Source organism: Leptodactylus fuscus, chromosome 2 (genome assembly GCF_031893055.1).
Source record: "Leptodactylus fuscus isolate aLepFus1 chromosome 2, aLepFus1.hap2, whole genome shotgun sequence".
Classification (NCBI taxonomy): domain Eukaryota; kingdom Metazoa; phylum Chordata; class Amphibia; order Anura; family Leptodactylidae; genus Leptodactylus; species Leptodactylus fuscus.
In genome coordinates, this window is record NC_134266.1 from 39189073 (window position 1) to 39214249 (window position 25177).

Below are 25177 nucleotides of genomic sequence, written 5' to 3' on the forward strand. Positions count from 1 at the left end.
TCATGCCCACTTTGCAATAAAAACTGCAATGCAGACATGCCACAGTCTCCAAAACCAGCGGGGTTTTGGAAATTGCAACTTGTCAATTATACTGACGAAAACGCCGGCGGTTTCCCCAGAGGTATAATTGTAATAGAAATACCGCAGAGGAAACCTCTGCAAACTGTCTGTCTAAAGCGCTGCTGGAAGAACCACCTTGTGTTACCCCCACGGTTTTTCCCACAGCGCTTTTTTGCTGATGATCTTAGGGTGGAGCCCCATGTTTTATAAATGCTTCAATTTGGCTGCACCGTTTTACAGTACCTGCAGAGTGGACGGCGTTTTGGGATCCCATCTACATATTGCAGGAAAAGAAATCCACAGCAGAAATGGTTTATGTTAATTGCAGCATGTCAATTATACCTTGGAAAACTCTGCAGGCTTTCTGTAACAATCCCTGGGGGGGGGGAAGCAGTATTTTTTTTTTTTCACTCATTATGTAGAGCCCCAGCCTTAAACTGCACTAGTTTTTCCTAAGTGTCTAATGCCGCTTGGAAATCTGTCATGCTTTTACACTGTCAAGTCTAATTTTACACCACTTATTATTTAGCTTAGTCTATGACAGGATTGCAAGGGCTAAAACTTTGGCAATTTCTGGTTCAGATTCAAGGCATGCAAACTGTAATGTCCTGTTCACATCTGCTTTTGTATTCCATCCGAAGAGAGTCTGCATGGAGACCCCCCCAAACGGAATACAAACGCAATTGCGAGCGCTATGCTGTAAAAGCACACGGACCCCATAGACTATAATGGGGTCCATGTGCTTGCTTCGCACGAATTATGTGAACAAACCATTAGAAAGTGTCTACAACACATGGGCCAATTCTCATTAGGGTGGATGAGAAGACGTGAGAATTACAAGGACAGAGTAGTACAAAGCCAAAAAGCAAGATAGAAACCCAGGCATCATTTACCCATTTGCTCTTTCAGGAAGATTACCGATTTCACTTTTGGGAGATTCACCATCTGACATTTACCGGTAGAGGACTTTCTGCACAGAGACAGATGTGCCATTCCTGTTTAGATTCTGTACTATTACCTCAGCAAAGTCACCAAGTTCTGCATGAGCAACACCCATCAAAACAGTCGTTTCAGAACAGACACACTTCAGTCGCAGCTGAATTCAGACAGTTTTAATGCGGCCGTATTATAGCCATGAATATTTTGACTGTGGGTCTGATAAAAGTGAACTAACAGCATCAAAAGGTTTATACAGTAAAGGAAATAAGTATACGATCCCTTGCTGATTTTTAAGTTTTCCCACTGGCAAAGACATGAACAGTCTATAACTTTAAAGGGGTTGTCCCATCACAAGGATCCTATCTATACTGTGAGTTTATGTGGATATAAGACTTTTCCTAAATACATTGCTTTATCAAAACTGCTTTGTTTGGTCGCTATCTTAATTTATTCACTTCATTGTTTACACTCAGTTCCTATGGCCCTTGGGATTATCTGCTCATTTGTCAAGTGATGTAGCTGCCTGCTGGGAGCAGCTCTGAGCGGTTTGTGTCTTTTAAGTAGCGGAGCTTCTCAGAGCTCTTATCAGTCGGTTTAATTGAATTTGGCTGATAAGGGCTGAGATAGGGAGTTACCTCTGTATGTAATGCAAACTGACTCAAATCCAGCTTTGCTACATCAGCTTCACACTGTGGTAATTCATTTACAACCAATCCCGTGCAAGTGAAACCCCGCCCACCTATGTGCCAAGAAAAGCTCTATATGTTTTCTATGGAATTAAGGCTAGGCCACTCCATGACCTTAATGTGCTTCTCTTTGAGCCACTCCTTTGTTGCCTTGTTCTGTATGCAATATTCAGAGAACAAACACAATGCTCACTTCCTTCACAAGGGAGCCAGAGTGGACACCTGCGCAATAGAACACCAGCAGATGCAAAAAGCAGCGTTCTATTGCGCTGGCGCCAGTTCCGGATGCCAGGTGCGGGTGGAAGAGGGGACAGCAGTACTTCAAAGTCATCTCCAGGATGAGAAGACAGGCAATTATGATGGGGTGGGGAAGGGGTTGAGGGACTGAGTTAGATAGCTAGCTAGGTAGGGTTAGTAGTCATACGCGGGCTAGCAACAGAATCAGGTAGGGGGTACTTGAGTGTACTTATTAACCCATTGATAGCACTAACAGACCTTTTTTTAAATTTTTTATTTATTTATTTTTTGCCTGGAAAGCCCCTTTAAGGTCTCCAGTAACTGAACAGAGAGCACAACCCACACTGATCTTTAGAAACAGATGCCAGGTTTTCTTGCACTTAGGACTAGAAGTCCAAGTAGGTCTGCAGTAGCTGGAGACATGCAGTGAATATAATGAAGCCCTCAGACAGGCCGCTAACAGCTATTGAAGCATCCCACTAGCAGAATTACAGATTTCTAGGCAAATTCTAAATCCTGCTTGGTTTCAGAGGGCTGTGCACATGTCAATAAAAGCATAAAAAGGTGCTGCCTCAGCTCTTTAAAACAGTGGAGGCTGAGAATCCTATCTCACTGCAGCAAATGGTAATAAGCCTGGGAAATGTCAGATTTGCCTGCTTCACTTTGCTAGCACCTTTTAAGAGAAAAATTGATTGCATTCTCGATGAAATTGGTTTATATAAAAAAAAATTAAAAAAAAGCAAACACACATGCAAAAAAAACCTAAACTTTTTATTCAGTTCTCAGAATAAAAAGAAACATTCTCTCCCGCCTTAAGTGAGCAGATTAATTCCATTACAAAAGAAGGAAAGACAAATAAAAACACAAAAAAAGCAGCTGAAAACATCAGGAAAGGCTGCAAATGTACAGACCGCAAACTTCTGCAATTACACACTGTCAAAGAAAAAAAAAAAAAGGGAGAGTAAGAAAGCACAATATTAATTTAAATGAAAAATAAAGCAAAGCTTTGTAGTTGGCCAGATTTCCCCAGGGGCCAGAGAGTCAATGCTTATCAGAGCTTCTCAGAAGAGACAATTTTGATTAATATCAGGACCATCTGACTCAGTCTATTAAACCCCGAAGGAAAGTCTTCAGATAGAAAAGATAGGTCTTTGATTAATAATTCCTCCATATTGTCATTCCAGGCATTTGCAAACTGTATGGCACATCTCCCCACTGCAAGCGGAGGCACACTGTGCAGGCAATAAGCCCCTGGACTTCACAAGGGGAGCAGCTTGGAGCTTATAGGACCTTTAAGTGTGTTAAAATGGGCATGTGGGTGGGCATCCGACGGCTCAGCAGCAGCCAATTACTGCCATGGATGCCAATTAAGTCTTGGTAAAATGTAATTAAGATTCCGTGTAAATTAGCATAAGAGGAGAAAGCTCAGGAAGGCAAAGATGAGAGTTATATTAGATAAACATATTTACAATAGTCGCAGGCTAATGTACAAAATGTCACACACGAGCGCTCCTGTCTCTCTCGACCGCAGTAGTATCGTCTTACCTAATTGCACATTTCTTACCCCGACACCTGTTGTGCAGGAAAAGGGCACAAAGCTAACCATTGGGGCAGCGTGTCTGCGGGAAATACAGATTTAAGATCGGCAAGTTTGGTTTATTAGTGAACTACAATACAAATAAACGGGTTTTTACAGATAGAAGCGATGCTGCTTGATGGTTCAACCCGGTCACCATCATCGTATCCAGGAGAAGATCTTGGAAGGGCTACGTTTCTGTAACCAAATTAGGCTCCTTGAGCCAGTTTCCTGATATTCATGATAAGACGTCTAGAGAATTCTTTGTGATCGACTGGTTTCACGTCCATGGCTGTGGCCTTAATACGGGATTCATCCTTAGAAAGAAAAACAAAAACACACTTAAAAAGGTAGCTTAAGAAAAACCCAAAAAATAAACCACACATGAAGTCTTTAGAATACAGACAGTTGTGAAATGCACAAAAAAATTGAGGGCCGTAAGTGCTTGTTGGGAGGTCAATGATGTTGTGGCGTTAATGAAACTAGGCCCCGTGCCTGATAGTTGCTGAGGACACTTTGGGCTAGTACGGTGTATGGATGTTACACTGAGGATGCTTTGCACTTAGGGCTAGTTCACACGTGGGCAAAGGGGAGGTTTTTGACCGCAGATTTCGCTTCAAAAACAGCCTCTTTACAATGGAGCCCTATGTGAACAGCTAGCTTTTTTTTTTCTGCTAGTTATTTTTCAGCTAGCAGAAAAAAGAAGCGACATGACCTTTCTTCAGGCGTTTTCCGCCTGAAGAAAGCAATAGAAGTGAATGGGAGGCAAAAAACGCACTTTTTTTTTCAAAAATAAGCGACGCGGTTTTTTGCAAAAAAACGCGCGGAAAAAAAACGCTAGACGTTTTTTCAGCCCATTCACTTTATGGGAGGGGAAAACAGCCTGGCTTTTTTTGGAAGCGTTTTTTACAAAAAAAAAAAAAAAAAAAGCTTGAAAAAAAGCTTGGCAAGGTCAAAAAAAAGCTTCCTAATTAGGAAGCGTTTTTTTTCAGGACCAAAATAAGCCAGGAGGTTTTTACGTGTGAACTAGCCCTTACCTTTCTGTTGCAGACCACACTAAATGCAGGGGCTGCACCTAAGCCTCAGTTAATGTGCTAACCTGCCCATGACAGCCCGTACCATAAATAAATCACAACATAGGGGCAACACGGTGGCTCAGTGGTTAGCACTGCAGTCTTATAAAGCTGGAGTCCTGGGTTCGAATCCCATCAGGAACAACAAGGAGTTTGTATGGATTTCCTCCCATTCTAATGCTGCAAATGAGTTCTCTTGCAGCACTGGGGGCGTCTCCAATGCTGCAAGAGAACTCTCCAGCGATGCCTCCATCTTCTTCTGTAACGCCCTTCTCCCTGCATCTTCTTCCGGCGCTGGCTTCAAACTTCTAGGTATGCGCAGTCGGCTCTGCCGCCAGGCCTCAGGCAGAGCCGACAACGCATACCTGCCTGGTGTAAGCGGCCATTTTTTTGTGGCCGCTTACACAGTAAGCTGGGGTAAGCGGCTACAAGAAAATGGCCACGCGCATGTGCAGTCAGCTCTGCCCGAGGCCCGAAGGCAGAGCCAACTGCGCTTGCATAGAAGTTTGACCACAGTGCCGGAAGAAGACGCGGGAAGGGGCCGTTCCAGAAGAAGATGGAGGCGTCGCTGGAGAGTTCTCTCACAGCATTGGGGACACCCCCAGTGCTGCGAGAGAACTCATTTGCACACAGACGAAAACCGGATTATATACCAAACGGCGGGCCGGAGAAGACATCTACAGGTAAGAGACAAATAGCCTTTCTTAAGGCTATTCCTACGTGGTAGGCACAAAAAAATGAGTTTTAATGATAAGATCCCTTTAATGGTGCAGAACCTGTAATAAAGGACTACAAATCTTAACCTGACCAAGGAGAATAGTGGTGCTGTTATACAGTAAAATGGGGACCATAAGAAGAAATTAAAGTACTGACTGGTGTTAAGTTGGGCAGCAGGAGGTAAAACCAGCAAGTCACCTGGGAGATTAGGGGCAACCTAAATTTAGGTCAAATGTCAATTGGGAATTCTACTTCACCCGCTCTCCGGGTTGCCAGATTGCTCTGTTACATTCACACTACAAATATTCAATAATCAGCTTCACAAAGAGCTCTGAAAGGGAAATTAATCTGGAACTACAAAAAAAAAATTATACACTGCACAAAAACAAGTAAAAACCGAGATTATTCACATTTAATGTGCAATTGAAAACCACTTTGTTTTCCAAAGACTTAACAAGAGAGCAGTGGGAGCTACATAACTAGTAGGCATGTTATAAAATAGTGCCTTTTGTGCCGGCGCCTAGGAATCGTACCAGCACAGTGTGAATAGGTATAATTGATGTATATCTCGGCCCCTTTTATTATATTACAGTGTTTTGTGAGTCACATGCTTCAATTTGTAATGCAACCCAATGAAGAACACAAATTACCTGACATAAACCTAAAATAACAGGCCAGGGGTTAATTGAAAGAAAGGTTTAAGGTTTACGGAGGACAGAAAAACCTTTATTTTGACTGTAAGCTATGAAACCGTTCACAAGACCATTTTGTCGTCATACCCAGACTCCAGTGTACCCAGATAATATAGTTGTTGTATTTAAGGCTGAGGCCCCACGTCGCAGAAACTCAGTTTTTGTTGCAGATTTTGTTGTATTTTTTTGAGCCAAAGCCAAGAATGGCTACAAAAGGAATGAGAAATATATAAGAAGTTCTTATACTTCTACCTCCTGCTCAATCCATTCCAGGCTTTGGCTCAAAGAAAACAAAACAAAAAAAAAAAAACCAACAGCAAAATCTGCAAAAAAAAAAAAAAAAAATTCCTACAGTTTTTGCTAGTTTTCACAGATACCTCAATATATTCATGTATATGGATGATTATTTAAAAAAAAAAAAAAAAAAAAAAAAGCATAAAGTTCAAGTGTTTGATTTTTTTTAGCACAGCGATGTGTATATGTAGCCTTAAAGGGGACCTTCCAACACCTTCAGCATCTCCATTTCTTAACATCTGTTTATAGTTGCTTCTACACTATGCAGTTGGAATTTTTTCTCTAGCTCCACCATTGCAGAACAGTCAATGCTGTTAGTTTTGTTCCCAGCTATTTAGACTCTGTACGGTCAGATGGGAGCAGAAATTGGGTGCGATTCTTAGCTCTGACACTGGCTGCCTGGTGCTCTGTATCACACCTCCTGCCTTGCACTGTCCATCTGACATTACACAGCTTAAATAGCACATCCGGCACCAAAACTGACTGCGCTTGTGACTTGAGAATGGTGAAGGCTAGTGAAAATCCTAACTGTGCTGGAATCAGTGGAACGACAACTATTAACAGATGTTAAGCACTAAAATTGGTGGAGGTGACATTTGCATATGAATTACACAACTATTTACATGAAAATGACCTCCAAGGCTGAACAGAGACTGTACAATATCTCTACAAGGTACTGGGATTTGGTTTCTAACCAATGTACTGCTAACTCCATTTAAAAACACACTACATGGGAAGATTTTTGTCAATAGTTTTTAAAATTAAAAACAAAATGGTCTTTAAATTAGAGTAAAAACGCATTTGGTATTATCTCAAAGAAACCAATATGGAACAACAGCGGAATCCTCCCCACTGTCAGCCATGGCATCGGCTGGAAGCAGGTGACAATCCTCGTGGCTCCATGGCTTACTCATTTTCACAAATGTAATATTTCTACCCTTGTGGTGACTACGTGGTTGCTGATGTGTGTCAGGTTGGCGCTCTGGATGAGAATACTGCTTCATCATGTAAAGGTTAAACTGTATTTAAATTTGACAAATTGTCACTAGGACAAAGTGACTGAAAGGAGGTATAAAGCACCCTAGAAGTCTGATGCGGAAAATAAACCACCAGCCATCTGGAGGATTGTAATAAAATTTCAATTAAGATTTGAGAAATAAATATTGTCAAGCAGTGACAAGTGCCATAGTCCGCTGGTACCATAGGGCACCGACAAATACATTTTTGAAAAAAAAAAAAAAAAAATCACTGACAAAGGCTGAGGTGGGAAGTTGCTGTATAAATGCATGCATGACACAGAACAACAAATAGTACAACGTGTGGTAGTCAAGGAGGAAAAACATCTGCTGGCTTAAAGTCAAGGTGTCACATCTTCCTGTAAGTGAGATGAGGAGTCGGTCATTGTTATGGATCTTCCTCTATAATTTTATGCCAGTGCCTACAGCAGGTCACCTGCTGCTACTACTATTATTAGGCGGATGGCTACCAAATATTCTTTCTAGGGGTGATGACAAAAGGTAAGGGCATTTCATTCTTCCACACTGCCACCCTGTTTATTCAGGCACTTTTATGTTACAAAAAAAAAAAAAAAAAAAAACCCACAGTTGCAAAGGTGAGATATATTATATATACATATACCGTATTTTTCGGACTATAAGACGCACTAAGGTTTTAGAGGAGGAAAATAGGGAAAAAAAAATTAAGGAAAAAAAAATTGGTGAAATATTTAATAACCTAATAATATAATATTTCACCAATGTAAATAGAACCGGGGGCTTTCGGACACAGGGATACCAAATGTGTATGTGTTTCACAGTAATGTTTTTGTTTTATATGTATTCTAGGGATATGGGGGTGATTTGAACATATCTATCTAATCTGTCTGTCTGTCTATCTATCTATCTATCTATCTAATCTCATCCATGGATGGAAAGAGACACCCTGCAGTGAAGCTATGCAAGGAGAAAAAGGGGCGGGCCAGACGGGTGAAGGAGGTGTGGTTTTCTAAGCAAACTTGAAAACACACCTCTTTCACCTGTCTGGCTCGTCCCTCCTTCACTGCCTCTCAGATCTGGCTCCTTGCAATGAAGCCACACAGGCAGGGAAGTAGGGGCGGGCCAGACGGGTGAAGGAGGCGTGGTTTCAAGCTTGCCGAGAAAACCACGCCTCCTCCTCCCGTTTGGCCCGCCCCTCCTTCCCTGTCTGTGTGGCATCATTGCAGGAGCCAGATCTGAGAGGCAGTGAAGGAGGGGCGGGCCAGACAGGAGAAGGAGGCGTGGTTTTCTCGGCAAGCTTGAAACCACGCTTCCTTCACCTGTCTGGCCCGCCCCTACTTCCCTGCCTCTCATATCTCGCTCCTGCAAACATGCGACACAGACAGGGAAGGAGGGGCAGAGCAGGCAGGCACCGTGCTGCTCTCCGTGCTGCTCCTCATAGACAGGACACAGACGCTGCACACGCTGCATTCGGACTATAAGACGCACACACATTTTCCTCCCATATTGGGAGGAAAAAAAGTGCGTCTTATAGTCCGAAAAATACGGTATATATATATATATATATATATATATATATATATATATATATATATATATATATATATATAATATGTATATATATATATATATATATATTTATATATATATATACATACATACACACACACATATACACACCAGGTGGTCACAGTATTATATTTGTTTATATATTTTGTGAATAATAGATTTTGCATGGAAAAAAATTGTCAAATTAAGTACGATGTGTAAGTGCGTCATGCAGAGAGCGAATGGTCTGACAGAATGACAGACAGATCTCTCAATTACATCTAAATAATCTTATACAGCTGTAACATTGCACACTTCCCCACATTCATAGATATTGGGAAATAACACACAGAGAACACAGACAGCTTGGAGCACCTCAGACAGACTAATATCTCCTCACAAAATGGACACCATTCTTCCTGCCTGAGCTTCACATGATGCCTCATCTCCAACTCATCACTTACCTGTGGCCTATAGTCCCTCAGGATTGGCTCTCCCGGTAATGAAAGCTCGCCGCAACGCATTATGAAAGCCCACGTGATCCTCTTTCAAAGTTCAGATTTGACCCAAACTTTTGCAAGAATTTTAGATGCGAATTAAACCTAATAAAATGGCAGGCACCATATGAAAACGCTGAGAAACCTGCTTTCACATAGTGGCTGCCATTGCAGGTTCACACATAAGGCACCACAAAGTTCGAATGTGCTTGAATCCGAAGCTGTTGAACAGTTTAGGTTGAATCCAACATGTTCAAACAGCTTCATACATCTCTATTCCAGACCTATGCATCGTTATCCTAATGCCAACCTTATCATGCATGATGGCTCTTTAGTTTCAAGGAGGTTTGGGTGCTTTGTTTTTTTTTTTTGTGTCCTCTTCAAACCTCCTCACGATGCAACCGTCTGAGCCCATGGATATTTTGTCTGAGCCTTTTGTCAATGCTATGCTTATATCACTGAAGGAATGCTCTGAAGTGATTGTATACATATACTTTGCCCATATGGTCCCATTAACAGACATACATATACTGTATTTAAAAAAACAAAAACATCCCGCGCAACACAATGTGCACTTTAGGGTCATAACACTGACTCCCGAGGCTACGTTCAAAATTGTGTCAGATCTCTGTTGGAGAATCTATCACAGCGTCCGCCGAAAATTGGTGAAGGAAAAAGTCCGGCACAGAGGACTTCTCCCTCCGCCAGTTTCAGTTTAAAACGACAGACACCCAACAGACCCCACTATAGTCAATGGGGTACGTTTCACTGTGTGTAATGCTGTTTTAATGGTCCGACTGTGTTTGGCGACGCTAGTTTGAACTTAGCGCCAGTCTATTTCAACTTTGGTTCAGTTGTGGTGATCTGAACTTACAGCTATAAAACGTATTCTATAATATGGTTGCCACGTGTTTCCGACCAGCTGATTTTTATGGTGCAAATTTTACTGTGCTTCTTTGAGCCAAAGCCAGGAGTGGGTTGAGCAGAAGGGAGAAGTATAGGAACTCTAAAAACCCTAGCAAAATCTGCAACAACAAAACCCCCCAAAACCTACCTTTTCTGCACCGTGTTCCCTTACCCTATTCTATCCTGCCCAGCGATTCTTACAAATGTGAGCTCTCAACTAAGACATGACAATATTCAAGATGTAGATTGCCAAGCCGAATCTAGTCACTGCTATGTAGACCTGCCAAGAGTGGAAGTTCATACAATACCATGTAAATGGTTTTCTAATCTAAAACTAAGAGTAGGTGGGAATTCTGATTAATGCAATTAAAATAAATCTTGGAAGCTTCCGAGATAAAAACAACTGGGTGAAATTGACACACACATATTTGTAACTTAAGGCAAGCTGGAACATTACACTCAGCCCACACATGTACCGGGAACGTGAAGCTGGAACAGTCTGCTGATGCTAGGTGGCCTTTCCTGGAATTCATTTCTTTTGTAGGCTTAACCATTACAATACACAAGGACAACTTCTGTAACAGATTCTGGGGGGCATGGAGAAGTTACTGCAGCGATATGGATACCTTTAGATGTGTCACTTCTAATCCAAACTCCATCAAAGTGTCTATATCATATATACAGTAGACTCTTGATGGGCCCCCCCATATTTCAGCTTTTTCTTATGCCCAGTGCAGATGGCGTGCACCTATGCTATGGCCATACTGACTGACCCTGCACACACCATGCAGACTTAGGTCAGAAATTTACAGCACAACAAACACAGGCGTTGTCAAAACTCCATCTGCACATAGTGGCTAAAAAGAAGATCTGTGCAGAGATATCATCACTATGGATTTTCGCAGTGGATTTGCAATGCAAATCCAATCCAGAATCTAAGAATACTGCCCAGTTTCCTCACCTCATGCTAGAAGGCAAATTTCACCTGAATGAATGAGTTCAGTCTCTTCAATGACTAGACCTTGCGCATGGATAAGTCACATTCTTCTGAACAGGAAATGTGACATTACTTCAAACGTAGAAACAGACTAAAGCCGTTTCCAAATACCAGTGACAGATGTGTGCGCCGACGCGGATCAACTCCCTCTGCAGTTCGTGAAAGAAACTGCAACTCCTCTTCGCCCGCAAAGTGGTTTTTGACAATAAATAGCCCAAGTAAAATTCCTAAATGGTAAATCACTAGAAGGTACTCATGTACTTACATTGTAAGTCTCCAATTTGACTCGAATTCTAAAGGTGTAAGATCGGAAGTTGGCGTTCTGAAATACCTCCTCGTAAGCTTGTTCATTCTGAAATAAGAACATGGCAGTTTTCAGAGGGAACACAGACAGGCTGTCAGGAGAAGATCCTCTGTCCAGGAACTAATTGCACCTTTAAACTTGTCAAAATCGCTCAGCTGTCGTCAGGGGGGAAAAAAGTCCTTTTCTTTCCTCCCAGAGGAGATTTACTCAACAAAGAATGTGCTTGCTCTTAGTGCGGACACCCACAGACTACTTTTAAATGAAAAGCAGCGGAGAGCATTCTTACCCTCTGGAGAGAAGAGGGAATCTGCTAGCATTGAGATATATAGAGAAGGAAATAGGCAAGAAAACGGGATATTATTGGTTCTAACTAGGGCTGGGCAATTAACTGAAAAATAATCTACATCAAAAGTCGGCTAAATTAATTGTTAGGAACTTGTTCACATGGATTATTTCAGTTATTTTCCATCCATGCCCATCTCATACCACCATCGGTTAAAGGATAGGTCACTGTACACTGTCCAGTCAGGATACACAGATAACCGAAACCAAATTCTGTGGCATGGCATACAGAGGTCACGGCAAGAAAGAAAGAAAAAAGTTAAAATAATTGGTTATTAATCATAAACCGAAGTAAAATGTTCATTTAATCGTTATGTTAATCGCCCAGCCGTAGTCCTACTCCAACCCTCAGCACGTATACTATACAGAGTAAGGCCTAGTTCACATCAGCATTCATATTCCGTCGGGGGAGTCCGCATGAGGGCCTCACCGAACGCATTTGCAAGCTCTGTGCATCGAAAGCACACGGTCACCATAGACTATAATGGGGTCCGTGTGCTTGCCGCCAGATCTCCGCAGGGATCGTGCGGACAGGAAAGTAGTTCACCATCTACTTTCCTGTCCGCATGTTTCGTGCGGGCAGCGTGCGGCAAGCACAAGGACCCCATTCTAGTCTACGGGATCCGTATGCTTTCACTGCACAGCACTTGCGTTCGGTATTCCGTTCAGGGTGGCCTCATGTGGACTCCCCAAACAGAATACCGAACGCAGATGTGAACGAGGGCTAATCCAGCAACTCACAAATCTAAGGAGAGGTGCACACTTTCAGAATCTGCTTAAAATCAGGAAATCCAGCAGACCCCATTATGAAAGTTTATTTACAGATGTCTGATCAATGGGAGGCAAGCTTCTGGGACATCATTTAAACAGGGCACCCCAAACCCAAGTTCAATTTCTACAGAAGTGACCGGTCACTGTACTGAGCACAGCCTTTCAGTGTGGGCCCCATCAAGCTTACCCCACCTCTGCTACCTTCACATGTTCCTCACTACAGTCATGCAGTTAAAGGAACAGAGAAGGGAGGTCACTACTTTCATTCTAACAATTGTTCCAAGATTTACTGAAGAACTGATTTAGCCACAAAACAAAATAATACCTTTTCCTTCAGTTCTCCGAGATAAGCAGCATTCTGTCCAAGAATGGCTTCAGCAGATTCCTGGAAACAAGTAATCCACTGATTCTCTCCAAAATCGGCAATGTTTGCCTAGATGAAAGGGGAAAAAAGAAAAATAAAATGTATGGTTCAAAACTCATTGTTAAAAGGTTTTTTTTTCTTCTTTAAAAAAACAAAAAACAACTTGTCCCCATCTGTAGGGTATAAATGTCCTATCACTAAAGGCTCCACTGCTGGCATCTACACTGATCACAACTGTTTCCCACTAACAACATCCTGAATTCAGCGCACTGTTGGCTGTCTTGCAGTATTTAATACGCACATCTTTGAGGACATGAAAAATCCCTTTAACTACTTCCGGACCACCCAATGGGTATACACATCAGGAAGGTGGTTGCCTTGTTCTGCAAGGACGTACCGATATGTCCAAGTAGAACTCAGCAGCTGCACAAAATTGAGCAGCTGCTGAAACTGGGAGCCGACTGTAACTTCAGCCAGAGCTCCCAGAGAGAAGGCAGGGAAGGTTCATTACCTTCTCTATCGCTCATTGAGCGCTATATACACAGCTATGGGCGCTGCCATGACGCGACCTTTAAATTACAAAATAAACAAAATAATATGCTAATAAAACAGTTATTAAAGGGGTTGTCCCATGAAAAGCATCCTATCTATACTGCTAGTTAATGTGGATTTAAGACTTTTCCTAAATACATTGCTTTATCAAAACTGCTTTGTTTGGCCGCTATCTTAATGTATTCACTTCATTGTTTACATGCGTTTCTATGGTCACTGGGCTTATCTGTTCATTTCCCAAGTGATGTAGCTGCCTGCTCTCAGGGGGGAGGAGGGGCTGAGTGCTCGGCAGCAGCTCTGAGCTGTGTATGTCTGACAAGCAACGGGGCTCCTGATATAGGGGAGGTGAAAGCTCCGGGATTACTGTGCTGTCTATCTTCAGCTTTTCCACTTATCAGCCGGTTTAATTGAATTTGGCTGATAAGGGCATCTCTGCTACATCAGCCTCTGCATCAGCTTTATACTGTGGTAATGCATAGCAGATAGCAGAGCAATAGAAACCCCGCCCACCAATGTGTTGAGAATTCGAGGAAGTGAAGAGAGCTCAGAGCCTGCATGCTGTAGAACAAGAGTTATGGGATTAGCCCTTAAAAAAAAAACAAAAAAAACAAAAAAAAAACAAAGTCCTATGTGTTGCCGAAAAAAGACAAAGAAATTAGTTCAACACCACATATGATAAAAATGTTACAGCCCTCAAAACCACACATACAAAAAAAAAAAAAAAAAACCTGAAATGTGTCTGGTCCTAGACCAGAGGTTGGCCCGGTACTGAAATGGTTAATTGTTGATCTCAGGATGACCCCTTTATACTGTTGGCGCTAGATCACATGGAGTCAAATGACGCGGAATCTGCGGCTCGAAAAACCGCCTCACATTGAAATCATTGGGAGCTGATCACTTCCATTCCAAAAAAGAAGCGAGCTTCCCTTTCTTCAGGCGTCCGCCTTGCGACACCACCCTCCAGAATAGGCCCATTCATTTGGGCCTTATTGGGAGCAGAAAGCCGCGACAGTTGCGGCTAGCCACAGCAGGCGCATTCTCGTCTGGATTCTGACATTGCTTCCTGTGTCAAAATCCAGACCATTTTACCACGTGTGAACTAGCCCTTGCATAAAATCGAGTTTTAAACATTTAGACTAAGAAACCAGTCAAACAACCCCCCCACCCGGAAACCATGCAAGAAAAAAAAAAAAACAAACAGGAAAGTGTATAGTATTTAAGTTCACAAAGCTGCGCCTTTCATCCACAACAGAAAGCAGCAAGCCGTACGAGAGATATTTTTAAATCTAGCTCCTGACATCAGCGTCTATTGTGAGAGCCGCAGATCTGAGGCATGTGGTCTATCACAGCAGGTTAGGAGAACAGGGTGCTCAAGTCAGAAGCTCTAATGCAGGGCAAAGAAACCCTGCGCTAGAAGAAATAAATAAAAGGAGAGTTCAATTCACAAATCCGCCAGCAGCCTGTCATTCCTACGTTCCACAACATCCTCCTGCCATTTTAGATCATTAGGGATTTCGCCCGGCATTAAACAGCTTGACGGTAAGTCGTCACAGCTGCCGATGGCTGATGAATATAATGAGCCCGAGAGAAGAAAGAAGCTCGCTCTCCCTACTGGGGTCAGGGCCAATGAGCACTTGTATGAAAGTGGTGAGGCTGCATGTGGAGAACTGGCAGCCTTTTGCAGGAGCTAGAATTATTCCTCACACTCCGGCATAGAAATTCCTCTCGCAGACACGAGGCGAGATAGGCTGTGCCTTTGAAGCAGACACCACTAATGCAGTAGGTGCAGGGCACGGCTCCTGAGAGAGTACTAAATATAGGCCTTCAGCAATAAGTGCAAGCGCATCTTCATGTTAATTTATCCTTAAGACTAGCGCTGCCTCACTAGCAAGGACTGATGAGCCCCGGCACATAAGCCGCGGTATCAAGCAAGCACAGTAATAGCTTAGAAATAAAAACAAAAACATTAAAATAACTTAGAAATTAGTATTTGCGCCTAGAACAAGCTGCTTGGTAATTGAGCCACACAAAGCTACGCAGCATGGACATCTGTACTAATACAGTGCCGACTCAGTTATGTGGTCTTTACGCAAGTACAAAGGCTTCTCGGAGGAGAAACTTGGCAAGAGATTTGAGCTTTATATCTTGGATTTTGGATCAATGACAGAGCGAGTGAGCCGTATTTAAACAAGATCGTTCGGCAGTTACTTTGCACTGGAATGAGGATGGAATTTGTGTTCGGCGGCGAGTCTCAGAGCAGTTATGGAGACGACGCGAGCGCCGCTGTGGAGGGATCATTAACAAAACGCAGTTAGGAACGCCATTTAAGCGCACCTGACAACAGACAAATGCTGTCAGTCTCACCAAATTGCTTGGAGATGGCCAAGACTAACATGTAAAGATAATCTAACAAGGGATTCTGGGTGGCAGGTTTGTAGCCGACGGGAAGGAAGGAAAACCTTTGCCATAATGGAGAATTGCGCAGCAATCTGCAGATTTTTTTCTCAGGGCAATTTTAATGCTTTAGCTCCAAAATGCTGCACGCAGAGATTACACGCCATATATACTGCACTTTCCATTTCACTGCAGACTTTGAAGTGTTTTGTTTTGCAGCATTTTAAATTAGGGGAAGAGGAGGGGGGAATGGAACAAATAGGGGTTTAGTAGTAGCAGCTAGTGGTACTATAGTGACTATAGCCAAGTCCTTAGTGCTTGAATGGATCAAGGCTTCACTACCAACAACCACCACTTCTAAAAGTGAGGCACGTATGAAGCGCAGTCCTATTTCAATGCTGGAAGCTGAGTGCTCTGGGAAACAGCTGATATATGGGGGCCCCGGCGGCCAGACCCCCATTGGGACTCTGGATTTAACCAAACCAGACCGCAACTCTGCAAAGGGTTGGCCACTTTATTATTTTCTCTTATACAATAGCTGTAAAAGAAAAAACAACCAAACAACAAAATAATGTGTTAATGTAAGGATATAAGCGAAGAGATATACTATATCCCCAAATGTGTAACGTGTGCCTATAGACACCGCACACTTGCAAGGTGCTGAAGCTGCAGTCCCAGCTAGCCCCATAGTTACTGAATCTGGTGACTAGGCAGGCCAAAGAACTTTCCAGGGAAACCCTTGCTGTATGTGGGTGAGAGGCAACCCTGCCAGAAGAGGCCGCAGGATGTCCTGCACTTATTGCTTAGCGGCTAGTCACTGCTAGTTGTGATGGCTTCCCAGATCACCACACGAGTAGTTGGGGTAGTGCGTCACTCCACAAGCCCTCCATACTGGAATCTAATGGATGTCAGATCTCAAACTGAACCTGGTTTCACAGCAGATTAAATGATCTTCTCTACTGGTGAACTGTCTGGGCTGTCAGGAGCCTGTCCAACATGTACATACCCTCATATAACCATCACTTCTAAAACCCAAAATATCAGCCTAAATGGAAAGCAATTTATAAAAATGACCAACCAGCTTCTAACCCTCCAATGATGTATTATGTATCCCCTTTTCAAAGTCTGTTGGCTGGGCAAAATGTCTAAACGCAGGGCAGAGGTATGTTTAGCAATCAACTTATTCTCAGAGGGGCACACTACCCAAAAGTAACCTTAGAGTCTTTTTATAGGGCAGTAGGGAAAACACATTTAGACTCTCCTGTAACAAGACCCAGTGTCTAATCATTCCCATATCTGATGGAGACACAACTGCATACACAAGCTACAGCTGTAGGCGAGGTGAGAGCACTGAGATGTATGCAACCTGTCACTTCATAATTAATATCAAAACCAGCAGCACTAGAAAAAGTTGCGTGTAGCCCAGATCTTAATGTCCCATAAACCAGTATTCCAGTCTGATCCCAAGAAACCCCAATTATCTATTCTGAGAACGGTTAGGTTGATCAAACACTAATGTTTGCCTCCAATTGCTAGACATACATAGAGCATACTGACAGGTTATTAGTAATCTACATACTAGAAGACAGATCAAAGAAAAAAGCAGAACGTGAATGGATTGTGCAGGAGATCTAAATGGAACGTCAAGAAGATACACTTTGTAATAAAATAGTTTGCTTTGAGACTCTGTAAAGAGTTCAGTCCTCCTGCCTGTTCGTAACGCACAGTATTGAGGCTGGAGGCACTTCAACCTCTGTGAGGGCCACATCCTAACAAATGCATAGAGCACATTGCATATTATACAGTAATGTTTAGGTGAAAAGTGTCTGGATCATGATCTGGGAAACACAGATCATGAGAAAGAAGGCCCAAGTCACTCGCCATCTTTGGCAGTGACAGACAGACAAACGGGGAAGCAGGACACATGGCGGCCACCACTCCACTGAAATGAGGACAAGATAGGGATTGGGCAGTTGGATTTCCACTGGCCAAGCCCCTTCTTCTGCAGCAACTTTCTCCTCTCTTCCAGCCTAGTACAGATGTAAGACCCGGCTGAGCAGGTATGTGGAAGTTGGACAACATAGTGGTCAGGCAAATGAGTGTTCAGACAGCGGTTATAGTTTCAAGGTAAGACTATAAAATCGGGGTAATTGAAACACTGCCATTACTTGCTTTCTTAGATCTATGGTTATGTACATATATAGTATGGCAAATGTAATGATGTGCGATAACCAAATAATCACGCACAAATCCTTTATGCATAAATCATATCAATAGGGCGATGCTCACACCCGCGCAAGATTACTTTGTTTTTATGAGAAATATAGCACTGCAATGTAATGGGCGTCAGTGTGGTAGAAACCTTATTATACATCAGTAGAGCGCACTGTAAGCTGCAGGTGTTTGTCCTATGACAGATTCAGTGTTATATTGTCCGTGTTAATGGCAGAAACCACACTACAGACATAATAGACAATAAGGTTTTACCGGTTATGGAATGAATACAACATTACCACCAATCTCTGTAGAATACTCACCGATAGAATGAGACGATATTTAAAGTTCGGGAACTCTTTGTCGCACTTCTCACAGCGGAACAGTCCGTTCTGTTGGTCAATCACCTTTTTATTACAGTCTTGAGATGGGCAGGCCTGGTACAGGCAGTTCTCTTTCCGAAGGTAGACAATTGTTGCTACGCTGGTAAAATAATCTGCCTGGAAAAAGAAAAAACCATCAATATGGTAAAAATAACTGGTCAACGTTAATTTTTAACATTAAAACAGGGTCAAAAGTATTCTGGTACTGGCAAAAGTGTTTTGTTTTTTTGATTTCCATTAACCACTTCCCGACATTTGTCGTACTAGTATGGCGGGTGACGGGTGTTTAACTATGGCGGCCGCCATAGCCGCCTGGTGTCTGCTGTATCATATAGCAGACACCATGCGCTAAGGCCCATGGTCAGTGCCTACACCGATCGTGGGCATTAACCCTTCTGGAGCCTTGGTCAAAAACGAAAATCAAAAAAGGTTGTTAACAGAAATGAGCTACAAGAGCAGACCATTGCTCAGAATCTAACGGCATCGCCCTCTGAAGCCAAACAGCATCTACAAGCAAAAGCTGAATAGATTTGTGTTTCCGTTCCCTGTCTGGAAGTTACAGAAGGTAAATGTTACCCCAAGCAATCTAATACATGGATTCAAGTGAATGAGAGCTCAGCTGTAAGTGACCCAGCACATTCACCAATCCCATATTGATAACCTAAGCCTGGAAAACCCCTTTAACATTTTCAGTTCTTCAAAGGGACTTACACTTACATTATTATACCTGCCATGTCTGCTTATTATACCCTGCCTGTGACCGGCTGTAATAGGTGTCCCAAGAGAGGACTCGCCATACAGCAGACTCACCTGCTCAGCACACGCCATTCACTACACCAGACATTATGACATGCATATAATGCCGAAAGAAGGAAAAAATAGCAACAGTAATATAAACTAAAGCACTAAAACATAAGACTAGTTAGTAATGTCTCCTGTACCAATACAATCAGAGCCAACTACTTTAATACAGGAGAGAATGCACAAGCGAAGACTTCATGCATATGGCCCTTATATGAACGTGTACAATATCTGCCATATATGTCTATGGGGTTTTGCTGAACATGATTTGTACAAGAACACCTTTTATACAAAGGAAGACAAATTTCCCTACTACTACTTCCATATTGCGTTTGGAGAACGGTGTGCCGGTACACGGACTTGCTACGGCTTCACAGTATGGACCTGCAGAGACTTTGTGCATATCTGTAAGGCATGGTGGAATAGGATGGAGTTTTATAAGTAGCCAAAATCAATCTCCTCACAGGCACCGACACAATAAAAGCTCCCCATATACATTAGGCAGCTATCTGTCAGACATGTTAAGCCAACAGCTATTCCTCCTAACCTTCAATGATATACATGCATGGTGGGGGGTATACTGAACAAGGAGGGTGGAGTAAGCCACTGCCAGATAGCCAAAAACCTAATCCTCCTTCCCCTGACATCTGCCATGAAGGGAAATGATTCAGCCAACATTAAATCTAATTTAAGAGCGAGCAGATCCTGCCTGACATAGGTTACTGAAAGGGCTTCTCAAAGTATCTGACAAAGTCAGGGCATGCACCACACTTTTCTGGGATAATAAAGTGCAATTCCCTTTTGGGGCATTTTGGCATATTAGAGGCTATACAATAAAAGACTACTAGATGAGAGTCCTACTGTACAACACCCAAAATACAGGAACTCCTCATTGTCAAGAAAGGAGCAGGCCCCTCATCTACACAACCTTCATAGAACAGCCTGCAGGCAATGCAGTGTTCAGTCACCCCATGGCCATACAAGATACTCATTGATATATTTACTTTTTCTCCGTGGCCCAGGTTTTCATTCTTGACATCCAGCAAAGACTTCCAGTTTGTGTTTCCTCCTCCTGCACCTCCACGAGACTCAGAAATAGATGACCCTTCAAGTACCTGACCCTCGGAGTCAAACCTTGGGACAAAAAGAAGTTTTATGAACAAGTGTTTCCTATTACATGTATGTGGCATTCAAAGTAGTTGCAAATGTCTTAACATTCAAGATCATGCACCAAATTTATTAAAGTGTATCTCAGGGAGATCCTCAGAAATAAATTGATCAGGATGGACAAGTGAACAAATGCTCCAAACTGGCTTCATGCTGGGAAAGAGTACCAATGTTAACATTCAGGCTTTCACTGTGATTGCCGTGGAATATATATATATTACACACTAGCATAAGGATCCAGCTTTGCATGAGTATATTTCATTATTTGTTTGTGTAGTTGCCCCATAGGAATAGGTTTGGTTGCTATGAAAAACTGGTATAAAGCTGTGTGTACTTGAAGACTGAAGAACCTGCGAGTTTCCTTTGGTCTATAAGCATCAAGTGATCATGTGTATCTCAGTATGGATATCAGTGAAAAGCCTGCGATTGGTTGTTATGGAAACCTGGAGCAAAGCTGTGTGTATGTGACCTTGTGTAACAGTGTCATCAACAGCGCCCTGTCCCTTTAAAGCTGACCTACAGCAGTGATGAAAAATGAAACGAAAGTGGGGGCAACGCGGTGGCTCAGTGGTTAGTACTGCAGTCTTGCAGCACTGGAGTCCTGGGTTCGAATCCCGCCAGGAACAACATCGGCAAGAAGTTTTTATGTTCTCCCCATGTTTGCATGGATTTCCTCCCATTATACAAAAACATACTGATAGGAAAGAAAAAAAATGCACATCATGATCCCTATATTGGGCTCACAATCTACAATAAAAAAATAAAATGAAAGTTGTTATGGAAACCTGGAGTAAAGCTGTGTGCAGGTGGAGAATAAGAGACTGCAGCATTCTATTGACTAATAAGTGATATGTGACCGTGTGTATGTTAGTTAGAATATGAGTGAAAGACTTGCAAGCATGTATTGGCTAAAGTATGTCATTTTTTGTAAATACTGAATCTCAGGAGCCGTACATCCTAGGTAGCTGAGAGATATCACTGCACTGTCAGTGAGGCCAGCCTCACTGCTAAGAGTCATTGCTGTAAGACCAATCCCTCTGACAATGCAGGGATTTTGGTAGCCGCAACTAATGTCACTAATATCTCTGCCACCTGGGACATACCTGCAAAACTAGCAGTGCGCTGAATTCAAAGCACAGTCAGCTTTGTCGTAGTATACAAATATGTCACGTCATAGACAAGTAGAAAATACTCACATGAGCTTAAATTGTTTTTAAAAAACATGTTGAGAAATCTTTGCAAGTTCTAGAGTAAAATATGGTAAATTTGTTGGTCAGATGAGCCTGATGACTCCTCAGTTTACCCCACTCACTTACTAAGGTGGAGAGAGGCAATGAAAGTCAGAAATCCCACAAATAGGGAGTGGGCTGTAAATTACGATTTGGAACATAAATAGCCCCTATAGAGTTGAGTTCTACCACCTAATCAAAAATGAAATACATAAAGATATCTTTCAGCAAATGTATTTGTTACTGCCAAAAAACATACATTTATGAAAATAAATCGGCAGGTTTAGTACTAAAAAAAAATCTTCACATTTTTCATATATTCATATTAAGGCAGATAGATGAAATGTCAATCAGCAGATGTAGAATACATAATAGATAGATTTCCTCCTATAAGGCACACAAACTTATTTGGCATTATTTATGTACCAGTGTTTTACTGTTGTATTTCAGAAGCAAGTCTCCAGACATTACACAGTACCACATAACAGAAAGGCCTCCTTACCAGACTGCAAGGACTAGAACAAAACCCCAGTCTGGGGACTCCTATGAATGGTAATAGGCGCTTCTGTTCTCAGCCTCTTTAATGCAAGCCTGCAATTTTACCTACAGCTAGGTTTTGATGTGTTAGCTTTGGGAAATCATTGCAAACTTCTCTTCAGTAGCACATGGGTTAAGTATGAATACCATATTTAACCATTTGGTATTGTTACAGTGCCCACTAGTGTTTAAATAAGGAAATGTTTTCAAAGAAAAATACAAAGAACAAGGATACTTCATGAAAACAGATTTGTTAAAGAGATACTAAGCTTAATTTGTATCTACCTGCTAGTAGGAGCAGACACCAGACGCATAACCTGCTGTATCGGGGCATGTGCTGAACGCTTTCAACACAGATGCAGGTCACTCCATAACTAGATAAATCACTTCACTTCTGCCATCTTGGGAGCTTATGGACACCAGAAGTAAAAGTGGTCCTAAAACTACAGTAGTCTCCCCCTGGTAGTGCATGCACACTAGCTTAGACCATGTTAAAAAGTTAACTGTGACGTTGCCAACCACTTAGGATTAGTGTAGGCCATAAATATCTAGTCAGTGGGGGGCCAAGAGTAGACCCTCAACATGGACCTCTACACTGTAGAGAGACCCGGCAGTATTACTATACACTGCATAATACAGGCAGCTTCCTATACTGTATAGTACAGGGATCAAATGCTGCCTGTGAATAGCGACCACCCCTCACCCCCCCCCCCATTCAGATCCTAAGGAATATATATATATATATATATATATATATATATATATATATATATATATATATATATATATATATATATATTAGAAATAGAAATTCCAATTCACCTTATGGAGAACATACCACAGACACAAAACATACTGTGTTGTGGACTATTATACTGGAAGCCTATGTGTGATTTATGGAACTATATGACCTTACTAAGCAATAAGTCAGTGATTTAATACTTTGATGTTGACAACCTTTGCTGACAACAATAACTGGTTTCACATTGGCGCTGCAGTGTTTGTGCCACACTAAAGGAAGTTGAAGGTAGAATGGATCAGCGTTTTCTATGGGCCAGATTGTGGCATGCAGAGGATCAGCTTTGACATCGGATGTCTCCATACACCACAGATAACAACGCTATATGCTGTTTCTTATTCTTCTGTCTGGCTGTAGAGGATGGAAGTGTCAACAGCTGTGCATGACACAATTGATCTATATGAAGCCAGTCTTACAGACTTGGAGGGATTCTTTAAACCTGCTTGCATGACCAATGAAAATTAATAATTGATGTCCTACCATCCTCTGAGCTTGAATGCTTCGGGAATATCTGGATTTATCATGAGAGTACTGGATGATAAAACTGACAGGGACCGCCCTCCAAAATCAGAAAGCCGTGCTCCTTTGATCGCCACAACAGGTTGTCTGGAGCCATCAAATTTATCTGCCTGTTTTTAAAAAGATAAGAAAACATTGTAACCCAAGACGTCCTGGTAAGTGGTTTGACAAGACTTGAACTTCATTAGCACACAGCATGCACATTATCCTCTTTACATCTGATATATATTAGTTCAGCAGATAAAAGAATGGATAGCAAGCTGTAAAACTCCACACCATTGGTCACATTTGTAAAAGTGTGTGTTACGTGGCTTTCACACTGCATTCTGAAGCATATCTATAGAGCCCTTACACAGCAAGTAAGCGGCCATTTTCTTGTGGCCTGTGGGCATGCGCAGTAGGCTCTTCCAGGGCCTAGAAGTTTAACCCCCAGCGCCGGAAGAAGACGCATGAAGGCGCCGATCCTGAAGAAGATGGAGGCGGCGCTGAAGAGTTCTCTCGCAGCACTGGGGACGCCCCTAGTGCTGTGAGAGAACTCTTTTGCATACCGACAAAAAACAGGATTTCTACAAAACGGCGGCGCGGAGAAGACATCTAAAGGTAGGTTAAGAATAGCCTTTCTTAAGTCTATTCCTACGTGTGATCTACAAAAAAAAAAATTATTTTAATGGTAGAATCCCTTTAATTCTTATTTACATCATCTACATCATCATCATCATCTGTTGGGGGGAGAGTCAGACATAACCAATAAATAACTTGTAAAATTAACCAGGTTTGGCTAGACGTCTCTCTAATGCATATTGAGGGGCCTTTAAAAAAAACCAATGGGATTTTCTATCACGACTATGTATAGAAACGGTTTTTACTTTAGTCACGAATACTTACATCTTCGCCCCACAGAGTTGTGGAAACCACTTTGCCTGATGTATCCATTAAATGGATCGTTCTCTTGGAAACTTCACGGTTGTTTGATTTTATTGTCACCTTAGTGACATCTTCAAAACTCTTGCAAACTCCTATGATATCTGCGAGGAAGACAATGCAAGGGATAACAAAGGGTCTAAGATCACAGACAACCTGACAGCTACCACAAGGATACAAACCTAATAGTGTGTCTTTATTCTTGTTTTCAAGCTCGGAAATGGGAACAAATTCAAACTGCACCGTAGGGACATCTGAGGAGTCATCGCAAGGGATAACTGAGGTCTCGCTATTGAAAGTCATCTCATAGTCATTCTTTACAGCCGTATACTGCTTGTTAGCGATCTTCAAAGTGCCTTTTGAGAAGTAATATACCTATGCAGACATATATATAAAGGTTCATTTAAAATAAATAAATAAATTAAAAAATAAAGCTACAATACGGGACAGTTCTGAACTATCCGTAACAAAACATACCTTGTTCACTTCAATAAGAGAGAAAAACTTGTCAGCTTGATCATTAAATGCAGTAGCCCGGATTTCACCCTGGAAAACAGATAGAAAACACATTAATGCTATGCTAACTACCACTATAGACATTCATTTCCTATTTGCAGGGTAGGGAATAGCAAATTGCTAGGACCCAGGGATCAGGAGAACAGG

At 42.1% G+C, this 25177-nt stretch overlaps 1 protein-coding gene across 1 annotated transcript in view; it reads right to left on the reverse strand.

The window, feature by feature from the left end:
* Positions 1 to 1186: 1186 nt before the first annotated feature.
* Positions 1187 to 25177, reverse strand: part of RPA1 (replication protein A1) — a 47084-nt gene continuing 23093 nt past the window's right edge. The window contains exons 9-17 of the mRNA XM_075263614.1: positions 24992 to 25060; positions 24697 to 24889; positions 24479 to 24618; positions 23555 to 23703; positions 20347 to 20476; positions 18482 to 18658; positions 12960 to 13067; positions 11483 to 11569; positions 1187 to 3815 (exon numbers count right to left, since the gene is read on the reverse strand). Of these exons, the coding sequence (XP_075119715.1) occupies positions 3708 to 3815; positions 11483 to 11569; positions 12960 to 13067; positions 18482 to 18658; positions 20347 to 20476; positions 23555 to 23703; positions 24479 to 24618; positions 24697 to 24889; positions 24992 to 25060 (1161 nt within the window). The 3' untranslated portion in view covers positions 1187 to 3707. The remainder of the gene's footprint in view (positions 3816 to 11482; positions 11570 to 12959; positions 13068 to 18481; positions 18659 to 20346; positions 20477 to 23554; positions 23704 to 24478; positions 24619 to 24696; positions 24890 to 24991; positions 25061 to 25177) is intronic.